General features: G+C 38.6%; 1 protein-coding gene across 1 annotated transcript in view; it reads right to left on the bottom strand.

Annotated features, from left to right (window-relative positions):
• Positions 1-16,872, bottom strand: part of INTS7 (integrator complex subunit 7) — an 83,519-nt gene that overhangs the window by 54,895 nt on the left and 11,752 nt on the right. Inside the window, exons 2-5 of the mRNA XM_061383573.1 lie at positions 11,318-11,447; positions 10,019-10,165; positions 8,552-8,689; positions 1,528-1,574 (exon numbers count right to left, since the gene is read on the bottom strand). Coding sequence (XP_061239557.1) covers positions 1,528-1,574; positions 8,552-8,689; positions 10,019-10,165; positions 11,318-11,447 — 462 coding nt within the window. The remainder of the gene's footprint in view (positions 1-1,527; positions 1,575-8,551; positions 8,690-10,018; positions 10,166-11,317; positions 11,448-16,872) is intronic.

Genomic DNA, 16,872 nt, shown 5'->3' with positions numbered 1-16,872 from the left:
CGCCAAGGGATCTTCCCAACCTCGGGACTGAACCCAGGTCTCCCACACTGCAGGTGGATTCTCGACCATCTGAGCCACCAGGGAAGCCCACCCCCATTCCTACCCCATTGCTTTTCTCCCTTTCTCTCTGTACCTCCTAATTCCTGTTTATTTACTTTAATTTTGTATAGATAAAACTAAAGGACAAAAATGAATCTTAAATACGTACATTAATAGATTTCTACATATGCCTGTATCTATATTCATATATATGCACCACTCAAGTTATACAGAATCCTCTAGCATCCTAGGAGGCTTACCTGTATAGCTTTCATCAACTCCCTTGCTATCTGCCCTGTCTGTGTGGAGAGCCCCAGCAGATGGGAAGTTCAGGTCAGGTCAGCGTATTTATTCCTTGGCTCCTCTACAAGGTCACATCAAGTCGCATCCCCCTGAAGGTCAGTATTCCAAAGTGGCCTTCTGGATGTGACTCCAGGTTCTGATAAGCACTCCCTCCCCTGCAGCTCAGACAGTGCAGGACAACATCATCCCCTCTAGTCTACTCTGCCCACATCTTTGTAAATGGCTCCTTCATTAAACCCTATTTGAATTACTGCAATTCAAGTGTGACATGTTTCCTGCTGAGATGCTGTCTGATACAGCAGGTGTTCAGCAAAAACCTGCTCAATGCATGAGTGATGCTGCTTCTAATGAGAGCTTTCTGCAGGGAAGCCTTTTTCTGGAGGTAGAGGGGGAAGACAAAGGAATAAAGGGAAACCGGAGAGAGCTCAATCACTATATCTTGGTCTCCAACTAAGTGATCTTACTATTACTCCATTTCCTTTTCCATAAAAGAAGAGTATTACCTATTCAAGTCTGCCAAATTACACAATACAAAGACACACCATTTAGAAAAATACAAAAGAAGTCGTGTTCTCTAGAGTTGTGCAATGCTGTAACCCCAGAGCTTTCTTTTATGACTATTACGAGAGTAAATGGGGTAATACATGGGAAGCCTTTGTAGGCTACAGTATGCAATTTGGATTTGGGTTTAGTCGCAGTTGGAAGATACTGCAGGCATATTAGCAGAGTGAAGAGAGTCCCTGAGTTTTCCCCCAGGTCAGAATGTTTTCCCCCTAAAAATATGCATTTCTTACTCAAGAATCACTTGATCAGAAGTCTTCCTTGATCAAGAGATATAAAACAGAAACATCTCCCCTTCCATCCTGCCATGGACTCTAGGGACTATCCTTACCTCACCTTTCTTCCATAGCACCTGGTATGTCATAAATTGGCTCATCTATTGCTACCACCCCTTCCATCATTAAAATGCAGGTTACCCGAGGGCAAGGACTCTGCTTTGTGTAGTATTGCATCCTAAGCTCCTAGAATAGTTCTGACATTTAGAAGACACTGAATAAACATTATTTGGATGAATAAATGAATGAATAGTGACTAGCACATAGTAAGTAATTAATGAATGTTAGCAGCTATTATTAGTATAAATACCATTAAGTCACTTCGTAACACCAAATGAAGAATACATACCTTGAATCATTTCACTGATTTTGTTACAGATTCCTACAGCAAAATCCCTTAGGAAAGAGAAAACAGTATAATCTTTAAAACCAAAAAAATTAAATTTGCTTAAGTTTTCTAAGGACTTATATAGAACACAGTGAGCTCAGGAGAAATGCAATATTCTAATCATAACTAATATTCCTAAGGTCAGGTGCTGGGGATGGGGAAAGAAATGCAACCAAAACCAAAACTCCACAAAGCAAGTGGGCTTATGCCAACACTGTCGCCACATGATCTTCAAGGAAAGATGCTCTGATTTATGAGTACTGTTGCAATTTCATTACTGAATGACATTGTCTGAAATACTCAAGGTCACTATCTCAGTCTACAGTGTTTTAGGACACACTTTTAATTAAGAAAAGCTTTTGACACACAAGCTAATCATTTATATAAACAATAAAATACACAATAAAATAATAAAATAAAACAATATACAATAAAACAATAAAATATAAACAATAAAATAAAATATTCTGAATTTTAGAAAAACAGAGGAACTATGAAGTAGTAGAAATGCAGTGGGAAATATGGGTAGAGCCAAATTATTTAAAAGTGGCCATTTTTAGATTAAAGACCTAAATGTAAGACCAGATACCATAAAACTCCTAGAGGAAAACAGGCAGAATGCTCTTTGACATAAATTGCAGTAATATCTTTTTGGAGCTGTCTGCCAGCAAGATGGAAATAAAAACAAAAATAAACAATGAGACCTAATTAAACATAAAAGCTTTTGCACAGCAGAGGAGACCATAAGCAAAACACAAAGACAACCTACAGAATGGGAGAAAACACAAACGATGCAACTGACAAGAGATAAACCTTCAAAATACACAAGCAGCTCATACAGCTCAATATCGAAAAACAAAAAACTCAATAAAAAAAGTGGGCAGAACATCTAAATAGGCATTTCTCCAAAGAAGAAAGAAGACATACAGATGGCCAAAAGGCACATGAAAAGATGCCCCTCATCACTAATTATTAGAAGTGCAAAGCAAAACTATAATACAATGAGGTATCACCCCACACCAGTCAGAACGGCCATTTATCAAAAAGTCTACAAATAATAAATTCTGGAGAAGGTGTGGAGGAAAGGGAACCCACCTACGAGGTTAGTGGGAAGGTAAACTGGTGCAGCTACTCTGGAAACCAGTACGGAGGTTCCCTAAAAAACTAAAACCAGAGCTACCGTATGATCCTGCAATCCCCCCACTGGGCACACACTCAGAGAAAAACATAACTTGAATAGATACATGCACCTCAGTGTTGACTGCAGCACTATTTACAATAGCCAAGCCATGGAAGCAACCTAAACGTTCATCAAGAGATGAACGGACGAAGAAGACGTGGTATATACATACAATGGAACATAACTCAGCCACAAAAAGAAGAAATAATGCCATGTGCAACAACATGGATGAACCCAGAGATTATCATACCCAATGAAATAAGCCAGATTAGGAAAGACAAACATCTTATGATACCCCTTATACATGGAATAAAAAAAAAAAAAATGATAGAAATGAACTTATTTACAAAACAGAGATAGACCCACAGATATAGAAAACAGATTTGTAGTCACCAAGGGAAAGGGGGGAGGAGGGATAAATTAGAAGTTAGGGATTAATACACACACACCACTAAATATAAACTAGACAACCAATAGGACCTACTATACAGCACAGGGAACTACGTTCAATGTTTTATAATAACCTATATGGGAAAAGAATATAAAAAAGATATATATATATATATATAAAATTGAACACTCTGCTGTATACCTAAAAATAACATAGTTAAATATACTTCAATTAAATAAAAAATTTTAAAAGTAGCCATTTTCAAAATATTATATATCTGAAAATTATTTTCTAAGGTGTTGCTTTTGAGTCTGTTGCAACTGAAATAACACTGAATGTTGCAAAAGTTATCAGTAACATGAATGCTTGGGATAAAACTATATAATATGTAAGGAAAGATGATACAGGTAACATGATCAAACTTGGTTCTTTCAGTCACGATTCATGACACATAAGGCATGAAATACTTTCACTCTGCAGTTCAATGGATGTCTATATAAAATATTTTCTGCCATTAAGATATTATTTTAACATTCTCTGACAAAATAAAAAGCACACATAAATTACACAGTGGCTGTCTGCAGGGTAAGCACTACGCAATCCTTAGAGTTATGAGATGAACTAGCCATTTTTTCATGAAACTCCATAACTATTCAGAAATGGCTCTTTGCAGATTATCTTCTAAAAAGATAAATAAAGTAAGCATGTAACTTTAAGAACAATAACTGGGTAAATTTTTTGCCAATCATAGCTTCTAAACAAAAACTAGCACTTCAGAAAACCTGTATCTGTCACCATGAGCTTGACAGCTTAATACTTAAAGCCTTTCCTGATGAGATCAGTGGTGATAACAACAAATATGATCCTTTGATATTTAACAACAAACTTGATATTTTACAATGGAAAGGGCCAACATCTGGTAGACCTGCATTAACAGAGTGAACCAGTATTTCCCAAAAGACCAATGTCTAAGTTATAAAACCACACATAGGTAAGGGATGCCAACAGATTTCAATGTAATAGTACATGTTCACTGATACGGTTTTAGAGTTCACATTGCAACTAACTTTTATGAACCAACAATTTTCTAGTTCTGTTAGAGATCAAGGAAAAATATCCATAATTACCTACAAATCTTTAAAAATACTCCTCTCTTTTTCAACTATGTATCTGTGTGAGGCTGGCATTTTTTCATATACTTTAACCAAAACAACACATTGCAAAATGGTAAATGCAGAACCAGATGTGACAATCCAGCCCGACATTAAAGAGATTTGTCAAAATGTAAAAAACAATGTCCCTCTTTCCACAAAATTGATTTTTGTTTTGGAAAAATATTTTCATAAAGATATTTTTGTGTCAACACATTAGGAATTTGTTATTCTTTAAATGAATTAATAATATATTTTAAGTTTAGGCATTCATCTCTAATACAGTAAATACCAATCGATGTAATCTATATAAACAAAAAAAGCTCTTTGAGGGCGTCAATAATGCCAAAGAGTGTAAAGAGATTCTGATACCAAATAGTTTGAAAATTACTGCTCTGATATCAGCCTTATATTCAGTAAGAAAAAGTAAGCTCTAAATGTCTTTTGGGTACAAGGCAAGAGGTATATTAGGTATCTATAGATGACCTGTTCAATTTCAGAGCGCTCTTGTATTTGTTATTCCTTCTGCTTGGAATATCCTTCCTCCAGATGGCTGCCTCTTCTTCAGGACTGTTTCAGCTCAAATGCCACCTATTCGGGGAGGCTATCCCCGATCACTCTACCTAAGGAGCTTACTTAGGTCATCATCATAATGACAAAACTATTTTATTTTTCTGTAACATTAATGAGCAGCTGAAACTATTGTGGGTTTACATAGCAACAGAGCATTCATCTTTTCCACTCCTGTATGCCTGGTGCTTGGAATAGAGTTTGGACATAATGGATATTCACTAAGTATGTCTTAACTAACTAAATAATAACTTTTTTTAACAAATGCAAAGTTTAAAACTTTGTTACGGGCCTCTAGGGTCAATAAACTGCAAGTTTGAAGCCTGGAGTTTTCCTTTTTTTTTGGTCTAATAATATTTTTTAAAACTCTTAATGTCAGCATTAAAAATACGTTAAGAATATATAGTCTCATTCGCTGAGACTACAGAATAATCTGATTCTCCAGCTTCTTCCCACCCCAAATTCACATCTGACAACACTGGTCATACGTTCCTGCACCATCGCTGTCAGCTGGTACCCAGGAGCAGTTACCCTTTCAGACGGTGTGCACATTCCAGTCCACCAGTGACCACCAGAGGTCACCACTCTGCTTGACAATGCCTCCAGGTTCCTGAAGTCATTTGGGTTTGCAATTCCTCCTCTGGGACTAGCTCTTAACAATTAAAACCTTTCTGGTGGCACAGTGGTCAAGAATCCGCCTGCCAATGCAGGAGATGCAAAAGAAACAGGTTCAATCCCTGGGTCAGGAAAATCCCTTAGAGAAGGAACTAGCATCCTGCTCCAGTATTCTTGCCTGGATAATTTCATGGACAGAGGAGCCTGGCGGGCTATAGTCCATGGGGTCACAAAGAGCTGGCCACAACTGAGCACGCACACCCTCAGAACAAGTTACCTGTGGTTATGGCAGCAGACAGGTAGAAACAGGATTAAATCAATTTTTAAAGCTTTTTTTTGGTCAACTACTCTAAGATCCAAAACTAATAAAGATACTAAGATAAAAACCCATCTGTACTGGCTGAGATATCTGATCTCAAACCAGGTCACCATTTCTGAGGGAAGTGCATGCGTGTGTGTGTGCGTGCGTGGCTGTTCAGTCCTGTCTGACTCTTTGTGACCCCATGATTGCAGCCCACCAGGCTCCTCTGTCCATGGAACTTCCCATGGTAAATGCTAATCTGGAAAAGGTGTATTTTCTTGATTTTCACTCTCTAATACATTCTGCTAAGTACTTCAGACTTAACTATTGTACTAACTTTATATGTTTAAACATCACAAATCACAAGTATACCATATTGAAGCCCGGTATATTAAAAATTGCTTCTATATAAACTGTTAAATGTTTACTGGTCATCAATTCTATAAATGAAGAATCATGTTATTCCTATGTTCAGATCAGATTAGTCACTCAGTTGTGTCCGACTCTTTGCGACCCCATGAATCGCAGCACGCCAGGCCTCCCTGTCCATCACCAACTCCCGGAGTTCACCCAGACTCACATCCATCTAGTCAGCGATGCCATTCAGCCATCTCATCCTCTGTCGTCCCCTTCTTCTCCTGCCCCCAATCCCTCCCAGCATCAGAGTCTTTTCCAGTGAGTCAACTCTTCACATGAGGTGGCCAAAGTACTGGAGTTTCAGCTTTAGCATCATTCCTTCCAAAGAAATCCCAGGGCTGATCTCCTTCAGAATGGACTGGTTGGATCTCCTTGCAGTCCAAGGGACTCTCAAGAGTCTTCTCCAACACCACAGTTCAAAAGCATCAATTCTTCGGCGCTCAGCCTTCTTCACAGTCCAACTCTCACATCCATACATGACCACAGGAAAACCCATAGCCTTGACTATGTTACTTAGTCTTAATCTTTTCCAAGATAGATCAGAAATTCCACAGCTGATAAAATTAGCTTCTGATAATAACACATGAGAAAAACTGAGACAAAAATGATTTTCATAAGCACATTCTAATACTAAACCACAAATTTATCATCTATATTTAGAAAACTATTTTTAGAGCTACTCCAAGGACACACTTAATTGGACAGATTTAAAGTACTCACACCTTGACAGTGTGATAAATATTCACCAGATATAACTCTTAACCAATAAAAGTAATTTTTAAAAAGTTCTTGCAATACCCATGACTCTCAATAAGAAAAAAATGCCAATTTTCAAAAGCACAAATAGGGATCATCTTTACTTAGATATTTCTCTTCCTCAGTTACTGTCACACCTACTACTTTCAATCAGTAAATAAAAGACTACACAGTTTACGTTCTCTAATCTCCTTTTCCAGTGAATAATCCTGGAATTCTGAAGGTTTGATAAGAGCAGTTGAAGAGATGAATGAGCATATAATTAAACTATAAAGATTGTTGCTGCTAAGTTGCTTCAGTCGTGTCCGACTCTGTGCGACCCCATAGATGGCAGCCCACCAGGCTCCCTCGTCCCTGGGATTCTCCAGGCAAGAACACTGGAGTGGGTTGCCATTTCCTTCTCCAATGTACGAAAGTGAAGTCGCTCAGCTGTGTCCGACTCTTCGCGACCCCATGGACTGCAGCCTACCAGGCTCCTCCGTCCATGGGATTTTCCAGGCAAGAGTACTGGAGTGGGGTGCCATTGCCTTCTCCTAACTATTTCAAGTCTTATCCAAATTTAGCAGAGGCTCTTAATATAAATGCTATTTTTACATTAAAAAATTCATTAGTCACCTGATTATAAAACCAAAATTTGCTCCTAGCAGGATATACAGAAATTTGTAAAAAGGAAAATAAAAATAAGATAATATCTTCACTCAGAGACAATATTTCGATACATATCCTAAATACTTGCTTTTCAAATAAATCTGTAATATCATATAACCTATTATGTAACCTGTTTCCAAATATATTTCTAAAATAAATTAGTTATAAAAGCTGACATAGTATTTCACTGTATAATCCTATTTATCTTACTGGCACACTGGTTGGAATTTGTTACTAATTTTTTTTTGTTATTATAACCCTATAACTAGCATCCTTGCAAGTAAGTATCAGTACACACTGCTGATTCCTTAGGATAAATTCTTATAAGTGGATTTTCTAGGTCCAAGGGATATACAAAATACATATTACCAAAATGCCCTCCAGAAAGCAGTGTTATTTTCACATCATCAGTCAGTAAAAGAAATAGTATTATTTTTTAGAGAGGACAATCCAGTAAGTCAAACACATTAATAAAACTATGGCCAATATTTCATCAAAAAATAATATATATATATGGAGAGAGAAATACTATTTTATAAGATAATAGAGTATGATACCCCAAAGAAGTTAAAATTGGTTTCAATTCCAGTTATTATCTCTGTCAAACTGTCCAGACTTGAGAAGATAGTAAGAAAAGAATAATTCAGTATTAGGACAGTATAGGTTTGGGGAAGACACCTCAATGGACAAAGCTTCTACTTCCCAATGAAGCCTTCCCCAACTATTCTAATCCCAGGTTGATCCTGTCCTTCTGAGAACTTTAATTTCATTTACAGATTAATGCCAACATCTGTACTTAACTCTTCTATTTTACGGATTAAGTCCTGTTTTCCCAGCATGGAAAATACATCTTGCCGTTTACATTTTTCTATATCCCTTAGTGTTTACATATATAAATGAGCTATTCTTTCAAAACCTCTTCTTGGGGACCCAAACTATAAAAGGCCTAGGCTTACTTCGACTGTGCAGAGAAGTTAGCGGCAGCAAAAACAGCAGCTTCAACTTCTACATTATCATGTGAATCCAGACTCTGCCGAATACTATGATGAGCATTCTTCCTCTCAGGAATTATTGATGCCAGACTTCCCAACATCCTACGCAAACAGAGAAACCCAAAAAGAATGGAAATACAATAAGTTCAAGATCAGAAAAGTAAGAAACAGGCAAAGCTTACCAAAACTAAAGTTTGTAGGTCAGTCCATAAATCTCAGGTTAATGACATATCAATTTTAGAAATTAGTGACTCAAATTCTGTAAACATTTTTCCATACTTCAACATGTAAGAAAAATTAACATGGTTAATTTAACACAAGCAAAAATTAAAAAAAAAAAATCACCTTGAAGTACATGCCAAGTACCAAAGACAGCCCAGGAAAACAAACTTTTGAATTACTAAAGCATCAAAATGCCAATTTTCTAATGTTGTATAAAGAAGTCCATTTTAGCAAAGCATTAAGAGTCCAATATTTTTACTATTAAGCAGACCCACAAAGTAAAAATGTAAGACTTCCCAGTCTTTTTTCCACATCAGTAATTACTTGTATCATGATTTTCAAATCTCTCAACATCAAGAGAAGTAGAGGATGTCCCCTGGAGTTCATATCAGAATAGAGGAAGGTATAGTTTAGGAAAGTGAATTTCAAAAATCCAAAGTTTACACATACTAATTTCATAGATGACAGACCTAAAAAGAGGATATGGTTCAAGCTGGTTTTAAGGCTTACAAAATGAAATTCTACCAAAATTTTTTTAATGCCAAGAAAGAAAAGGAAATGCTGAAGAAACTAAGGTGGTTGTACCTGGCATTCTCCAAGGAGTCGAGATATAAATTATCATATATAAAAATGAGCACATAACCAAAGATGAATACAGAAAACGGACATGAAAAAGGAAGAACAAGGTCAGAAAGGTAAAAGTTCAAAATAAGCATGAGGCTTCCCTGGTGGCTCAGAAGTTAAAGCGTCTGCCTGCAGTGCGGGAGACCCAGGTTCGATCCCTGGGTTGGGAAGATCCCCTGGAAAAGGAAATGGCAACCCACTCCAGTATTCTTGCCTGGGAAATCCCATGGATGGAGGAGCTTGGTAGGCTACAGTCCATGGGGTCACAAAGAGTTGGACATGACTGAGCAACTTCACTTTCTTTCTTTCTTTTAAACCATACTTACATTTGAGTTAACAGATCAGAACATCTACCTACAAAAGGAGTGTCTGAAACATAAGTTACCAAAACTGTATCACAGACGGTTAGCTCTAAAGCATTTACAGATTGGGATGGTTACCATATTTTCTCATTGACTCTTACTAGCAAAAACAAAAATGAATTCTTAATATTCAGAATAACAGAAGTAAATGTACGGCCTTTTGGGGGTATAGAAATACAACTCAAACAATCTTGTGGTGACTCAGCGGCGTAACACAATATACCGGAGTGTGATGGCTCTTGCAACAGGGTCATTACTATGAATCACAGAGAAAATTCTCTTCACAAACTCATCCACATTTAGGATCTTCTCCAAATGCTTCTCACTTTGTTGGGTAACTTTAAGAACACAAAGCCTCAGGAAATTGTTTCTAGGAAGAACCACAGATAAAATGAATTAGGCCACTTTAGGAAAGTAATATTTAATTAGGAATCAAAGCAACACAAATGATATTAATAAATTTTAGCAACAGGCCAATGTTTTTCAATCTTAACATTCTGTTTTACCACAGAAACAGTCAAAAGCCTGTACAGTCATCCTGTGATATCCGCAGTGTGCAGGGGAACTGATTGCAGGACTAGCCCCCACCAAACCCAAATCCTTGGAGACTGAACTCCCTTCTGTAAAATGGCACAGTGCCTGCGCATCCTCTCACATAGTTTAAATCATCTCTAGATTACTTATAATACCTAATACAATGAAAATGCTATGTAAACAAGTGTAAGTACAATGTAACTAGTGGCCAGTGGGTGGCAAGTTCAAGTTTTGCTTTTTGGAACTTTCTGGAATTATCTTCCCACATATTTTTGACCCGTGGTTGGTAGAACCGATGTATGCAGAACCCTGAGATGAGCACTAAGCATAAGCAGTTAGCAGAGCCTGCAGCCCTTCAGGAAGGCACCCAAACGGCCATAACATAGAAAGAAGCCTGGGAGCCAAACTCAATCTCCTCAATCCTACTAGAACCAAGAAGATGGTCTTCCTCCTCTCAAGCTAATTCTACAGCTTCTTTTCTGCAAGTCGGATTAGGTGTGTGTGTAAACACGTGAGTATATGGAGAATTGTGGAAAGAAGTAGGAGAGGGAATGGCATAGAGAAAGAACAGGTATATATTCAGGCTTTGCTTACATGTTTCAGGCACTTCACAGTGGCCCATAATCTCATGTAACATGTAATCTCATGTTATAAAAATAAATTGTTAAATCAGAAACTTCTTAAAATGAACTGCACAAAGCCATAGATATTTCCAAAATACACAATTATATATCAAGGTTGTCTTTAATTTTGAATTATCCTGTCCCCCAAAGAAATAAGTACTCTCTGCCTTATACTCTTTACTTTGGCTCAAAATGCTATTAAATTTCACACTAAAATTTGTTGTGAATTTCCACGTTTGTCTACTAAAATGGTAAAAAACCATCATGTGGAAGTCTTGAAAGGCAAAAAGAATACACACTATAATATAAAACAAAGAAATGTGAACAAAGTGCTTTAGGACACCCAAGGGCTTAAAAACACTTACCCAACTCTGAAAACATCAGCTAACTTTAGGAATGCAGAATTGATGAGAATGGGGAATGGATACTTCTGAAAGAGCCTGGGAAAGCGGACAACTGCTTCACACTGTTCACCAAGCTTGCCAGATCTTAGACCTATGGAAACCATTAAAAGGGAAGAACAGATTACAAATTTTTGACTATAGTAAGGCAAAAACAGCAAATACCAACACAGTATTACAGACTAAAATTATTTACACAGTAAAATTACAATCATTCTTAACAATTAGATAAAGTACAACAGTAACTCGTTATGTTTTCAAAAATAAAAACGACACATGAAATAGTAATTTTGGAAAGTGCCACCTTTTTAAGATGTAATGAAAGAGAAACTTTTTTTTTTTTTAAAGGTTGACTTGATAGAATATTTGGGGCCACAGGTAAATTTCAACAAATATGCAAGGACTGAAATCATATTATGTATGTTCTCCATTACAACACAATGGAATTAAATTAAAAATCAGTAAGAGAAAAATATTTTAAAATGTTCAAATATACTGGAAATTAAGCAACACAGTTATTTAAAAAACCCAATAAGATGAATCATTGAAAGAATTAAAAGTATAAAAGAAGAAATCAGAAGAGAAATTTAAAAGAGGAAAAAAAGAAAGAAACTAAATCCTTAATTTGCACCATATACAAAAATTAATTCAAAATGAACCAGACCTAAGAGTAAGACCTAAATTATGAAGCATATAGAATAAAGGAAGAAATCTTTGTATGCTTGTATTATGTAAATAATTCTTAGATAAAACACAAAAAGTGGGCTTTTTAGACTAAAAGATTAAAAAATGATAAGTTAAAACTTCATAAAAATTTAAAACACGCTCTTCAAAATATACTTTTCTGAGAATAAAAAAACATGCCACATACTGGAAGAGATATTTATAGAACATGTATCTAATAAAGGACTTCATCCATAGTTCTTATGTCTCTAGAAAACTCAGTTTTTTAAATGGGCAAGATGTGAAGAGAAATTTCATTAAAAGGGAAATACGGATGGCAAATATAAGCACATGAACAGATGCTCATCATTATTAGTCATCCAGGAACTATAAATTAAAAACAACAGTAAGATACCACTACACATCTACTAGAATGGCAAAAAATTCCCAGTCCATCAACTGGTGAATGAATAAACAAACTGCGGTACCTCCATACAATAGTCTCCTACTCAGCATTCAAGAAACTAAGATCATGGGATCCGGTCCCATCACTTCATAGCAAATAGATGGGGAAAAAAATACAGACTTCGTTTTCTTGGGCTCCAAAATCTCTGTGGACAGTGACTGCAGCCATGAAATTAAAAGATGTTTGCTCCTTGGAAGAAAAGCTACGACAAACCTAGCTGCTGCTACTGCTGCTGCTAAGTTGCTTCAGTCGTGTCCGACTCTGTGCAACCCCATAGACGGCAGCCCACCAGGCTCCCCGTCCCTGGGATTCTCCAGGCAAGAACACTGGAGTGGGTTGCCATTTCCTTCTCCAATGCATGAAAGTGAAAAGTGAAAGGGAAGTCGCCCAGTCGTGTCCGACTCTTCGCAATCCCATGGACTGCAGCCCACCAGGCTCCTCCATCCATGGGACTTTCCAGGCAAGGGAACTGGAGTGGGGTGCCATTGACAAACCTAGACAGTATATTAAAAAACAGAGACATCATTTTGCCAACAAAGGTCCATCTAGTCAAAGCTATGGTTTTTCTAGCAGTCGTGTACAGACGTGAGAGCTGGACCATATGCAAGGCTGAAGACCGAAGAATTGATGATTCCAAACTGTGGTGCTGGAGAGGACTCTTGAGAGTTCCTTGGACAGCAAGATCAAACCAGTCCATCCTAAAGGAAATCAACCCTGAATATTCATTGGAAGGACTGATGCTGAAGCTGAAGCTCTAATACTTTGGTCACCTGATGTGAAGAGCCGACTCACTGGAAAAGACCCTGATGCTGGGAAAGATTGAGGGCAGGAGGAGAAGGAGGCAACAGAGGATGAGAAGGTTGGATGGCATCACCGACTCAATGGACATGAGTTTGAGCAAGCTCCAGGAGATAGTGAAGTTCAGGGAAGCCTGGGGTGCCACGGTCCATGGGGTCAGGAAGAGTCAGACACAACTTAATGACAGAACAGCAGCAGCAAAAAAAAAGGAACCCGTTACTGATGCAACATGGGCGGATCTCAAAATCACCATACTAAATGAAAGAAGTCAGACCCAAAAGACTACTGCATGACTATATATTACATGACATTCTGGAAAAGGCAAAACTATGAAGACAGAAAGTGGAAAGTGGCTGCCGAAAGCTAAAGAAAGACTGACCACAAAGGGGCACGAGGAAGTTCTGGGGGTGAAACATTCCAGGCAGTGGCTTCATGACTACATACATTTGGTAACTTTATTACACACAAATTATGCCTCAATGAATGATTCCTTTTTTTCTTTTGGCTGCACTGCTTATGGGCTCTTAATTCCCAGATCAGAGATTGAACCCAGGCCCTCAACAGTGAAACCATGGAGCCCTAAATGCTGGACCAGCAGGGAATTCCCTCAATGAATTTGATTTTTCAAAAATTCAACAAACAGTTAATGTTCAATCCTTAAAAAAATCCATTAAGAATGAATATCCTGATATGAAATTAATAGTATCACCTCAAATAATTCTTTTATTATTTTGCCACTTATAAAATGCTGATCATATCTGCACAAGAATAAGTGCCCAAGAATACCTCTGTTCAGTAAAGTCTGCTCATTGTTTAAAAATGACAAAGGAAATATCTGGGGTTAAAACAAGGAATGTCGCTCGCCATTCAGTCCTATGAGGAATGAGTCACTGACCTACAGTACACCCTGAAAGGAATTCAGTTTAAAGAACCAGATGAGGCACTCTGTGTTTTAAGCAAAACAGGCCAAACATGCCCTTAGGCAGTTATATTTCGGGGGGGGAAATTTATGAACCTGGAGTCCTGCATTTTCCCACATGTAGAAAAGCACTGAAGTCATTAACTGAGATGTGTGTTCCTTGAGACTGTCAGTAACCTACCGAGATATCTGCCAGCTTGCACATACTCCTTAGTCAAAACTGCACGATACACTGACCTCTCCCCCTACGTCTTCAGAGCGATTTCTCAGAGCTTTCTGGAAAGCTGTCTCCAGGGCTATAGTCCTCAGTGAGACACTGACTGAAACTGAACTCACCGCTCTTACACTGTGCGGCTGATTCCCAGTGGACAGAGGGCTCTTTCCTGGGTGCCTCTTTGTCTCATTGTGGAAGACTTACAAAGTAAATGTGCACATGCAATTTCTACAACTTACTAATGACTCAAGTTCTGTAGGCACACTCAGCTTAGTTATCTGGTACTTGGAACATATTTCCTCATAGGAAAAAAAATAGCACCATCAGTATTTAACAGTACTCTGTGATCTAATGGCTGCTTATAATAAAAGTTGCTAAGGGAAAATTAATCCAAAATTAATTTCTGAGAAATTCAGAACATATCCCTTCTTTGTCTGCTCCCCTCTCCCTATACACCTCACTCACCAACTTCCATACACACAAGAACTGCCACTAGGAGCTCTTGGAGTCTTCTTCCCATTAAATGCACTAAGTGCCAACAGAGACCTTCTGGGGGACTAGCAAAGGCTCCCGAAGCCTTGAAAAGGCGGTCAAGGGACACAAAGCCAGGGCAGTGAAGGGAAAGAAAGGCAAGCCTCAAGACAGAGATGAAGGCAGAGAAGGGAGAGACGTGCGCTTGTGTACATGTGCCGGGGGAACCCAGAGCAACTGGGTTTCCTTCCTTCTCTCTCTCTCCCTGGTTTAGAGATGCACATGACAGCAAAGTTCTGTTTGTAATAAATTAACCTTAGTTGGGATGAAAAAGGGAAAGAAGGAAGTAGTCTAGGTACAAGGAATCTCCTCAACAGAATATGATCCACTTTACCTTCCCTTTAAAACAGAATCTCAGACCAATTTATTTAAACTGATTCAAAATGTACCAAAGATAATTTTGCATCTGCCAGAGAAATATTCTGATTTCTCTAGTGTGGTCAATTTTTATTCAAGATAGACATTTATTCCTGTAACAGAGCCTTGGGTACATGAGCTAAAGAACAGTAAATGTCTTGTTTATTTTCTGATATGAGAGTCTTATGAGAGAGGAAATGAGAAGGTAGGGTGCAAAAGAGAGAAGCGTATTCAGTTCAGTTCAGTTCAGTCGCTCAATCACGTCCGACTCTTTGCAGCCCCATGAACCACAGCACGCCAGGCTGCCCTGTCCATCACCAACTCCCGGAGTTCACCCAAACTCATGTCCATTGATGTCCTCTGATGTCCCCTTCTCCTCCTGCCCTCAATCTTTCCCAGCATCAGGGTCTTTTCCAATGTGTCAGCTCTTCGCATCAGGTGGCCAAAGTAATGGAGTTTCAGCTTCAACATCAGTCCTTCCAATGAACACCCAGGACTGATCTCCTTTAGGATGGACTGGTTGGATCTCCTTGCAGTCCAAGGGACTCTCAAGAGTCTTCTCCAACACCACATTTCAAAACCATGAATTCTTCGGCGGTCAGCTTTCTTTATAGTCCAACTCTCACATCCATACATGACTACTGGAAAAACCATAGCCTTGACTAGTCGGACCTTTGTTGACAAAGTAATGTCTCTGCTTTTTACTATGCTGTCTAGGTGGGTTATAACTTTCCTGCCAAGGAGCAAGTGTCTTTTAATTTCATGGCTGCAGTCACCATCTGCAGTGATTTTGGAGCCCCCAAAAATAAAGTCAGCCACTGTTTCCCCATCTATTTGCCATGAAATGATGGGACCAGATGCCATGATCTGTTTTCTGAATATTGAGCTTTAAGCCAACTTTTTCACTCTCCTCTTTCACTTTCATCAAGAGGTTCTTTAGTTCTTCTTCACTTTCTGCCATAAGGGTGGTGTCATCTGCATATCTGAGGTTAAGAAGTACATTAAGGCCTATGATATAGCAACATTCCTGTGGTAGGAGACAGATGAACCTCTGGGCCTAACAGCTGGTGTTTGTTAAGTGGAATAAAATTGAAGCTTTCTTCTCATCCAGACACCCCAAGGACAAAGCTAGTGGCAAAAGCTGAGCTCTGCTAAAGTAGAGAGATAAGGTCCCCATTCCTGAGGTCAGGGAAGATTTCCCTATCTATACATGCACAGGAAGGCTTCTTCGGGGTCAAAAAGGGAAGCCCCTGCCACCCCCTCCCCACACAGTAAGCATGGAGACGTAACCACAGGCCTGTGCGGTGGGATCCGTCGTAACAAAAAGTTGCACACCCATCTTGGGGAGGGTGCTAGGACCAGTCAGGCATAAAGAAAGAAACAAGGTAACTGGCCAAATGCAAACAAAGATCCAGAAGGACTGTCCTGTTTAAGTGATTTAACCACATTCTTTCTGCGCTCCTCATTCAGGATGCCTGCCCTCCTCCCCTGGTGTGTGTCCCTGCCTAGTTTCTGGTTTACTGCGCTCCTCCTCATTAGACAGGACACCCAAACCCTTTTGCTCAGGGTAT

Source organism: Bos javanicus, chromosome 16, assembly GCF_032452875.1.
Source record: "Bos javanicus breed banteng chromosome 16, ARS-OSU_banteng_1.0, whole genome shotgun sequence".
Lineage (NCBI taxonomy): Eukaryota > Metazoa > Chordata > Mammalia > Artiodactyla > Bovidae > Bos > Bos javanicus.
This window is presented reverse-complemented; position numbering and strand designations above follow the sequence as displayed.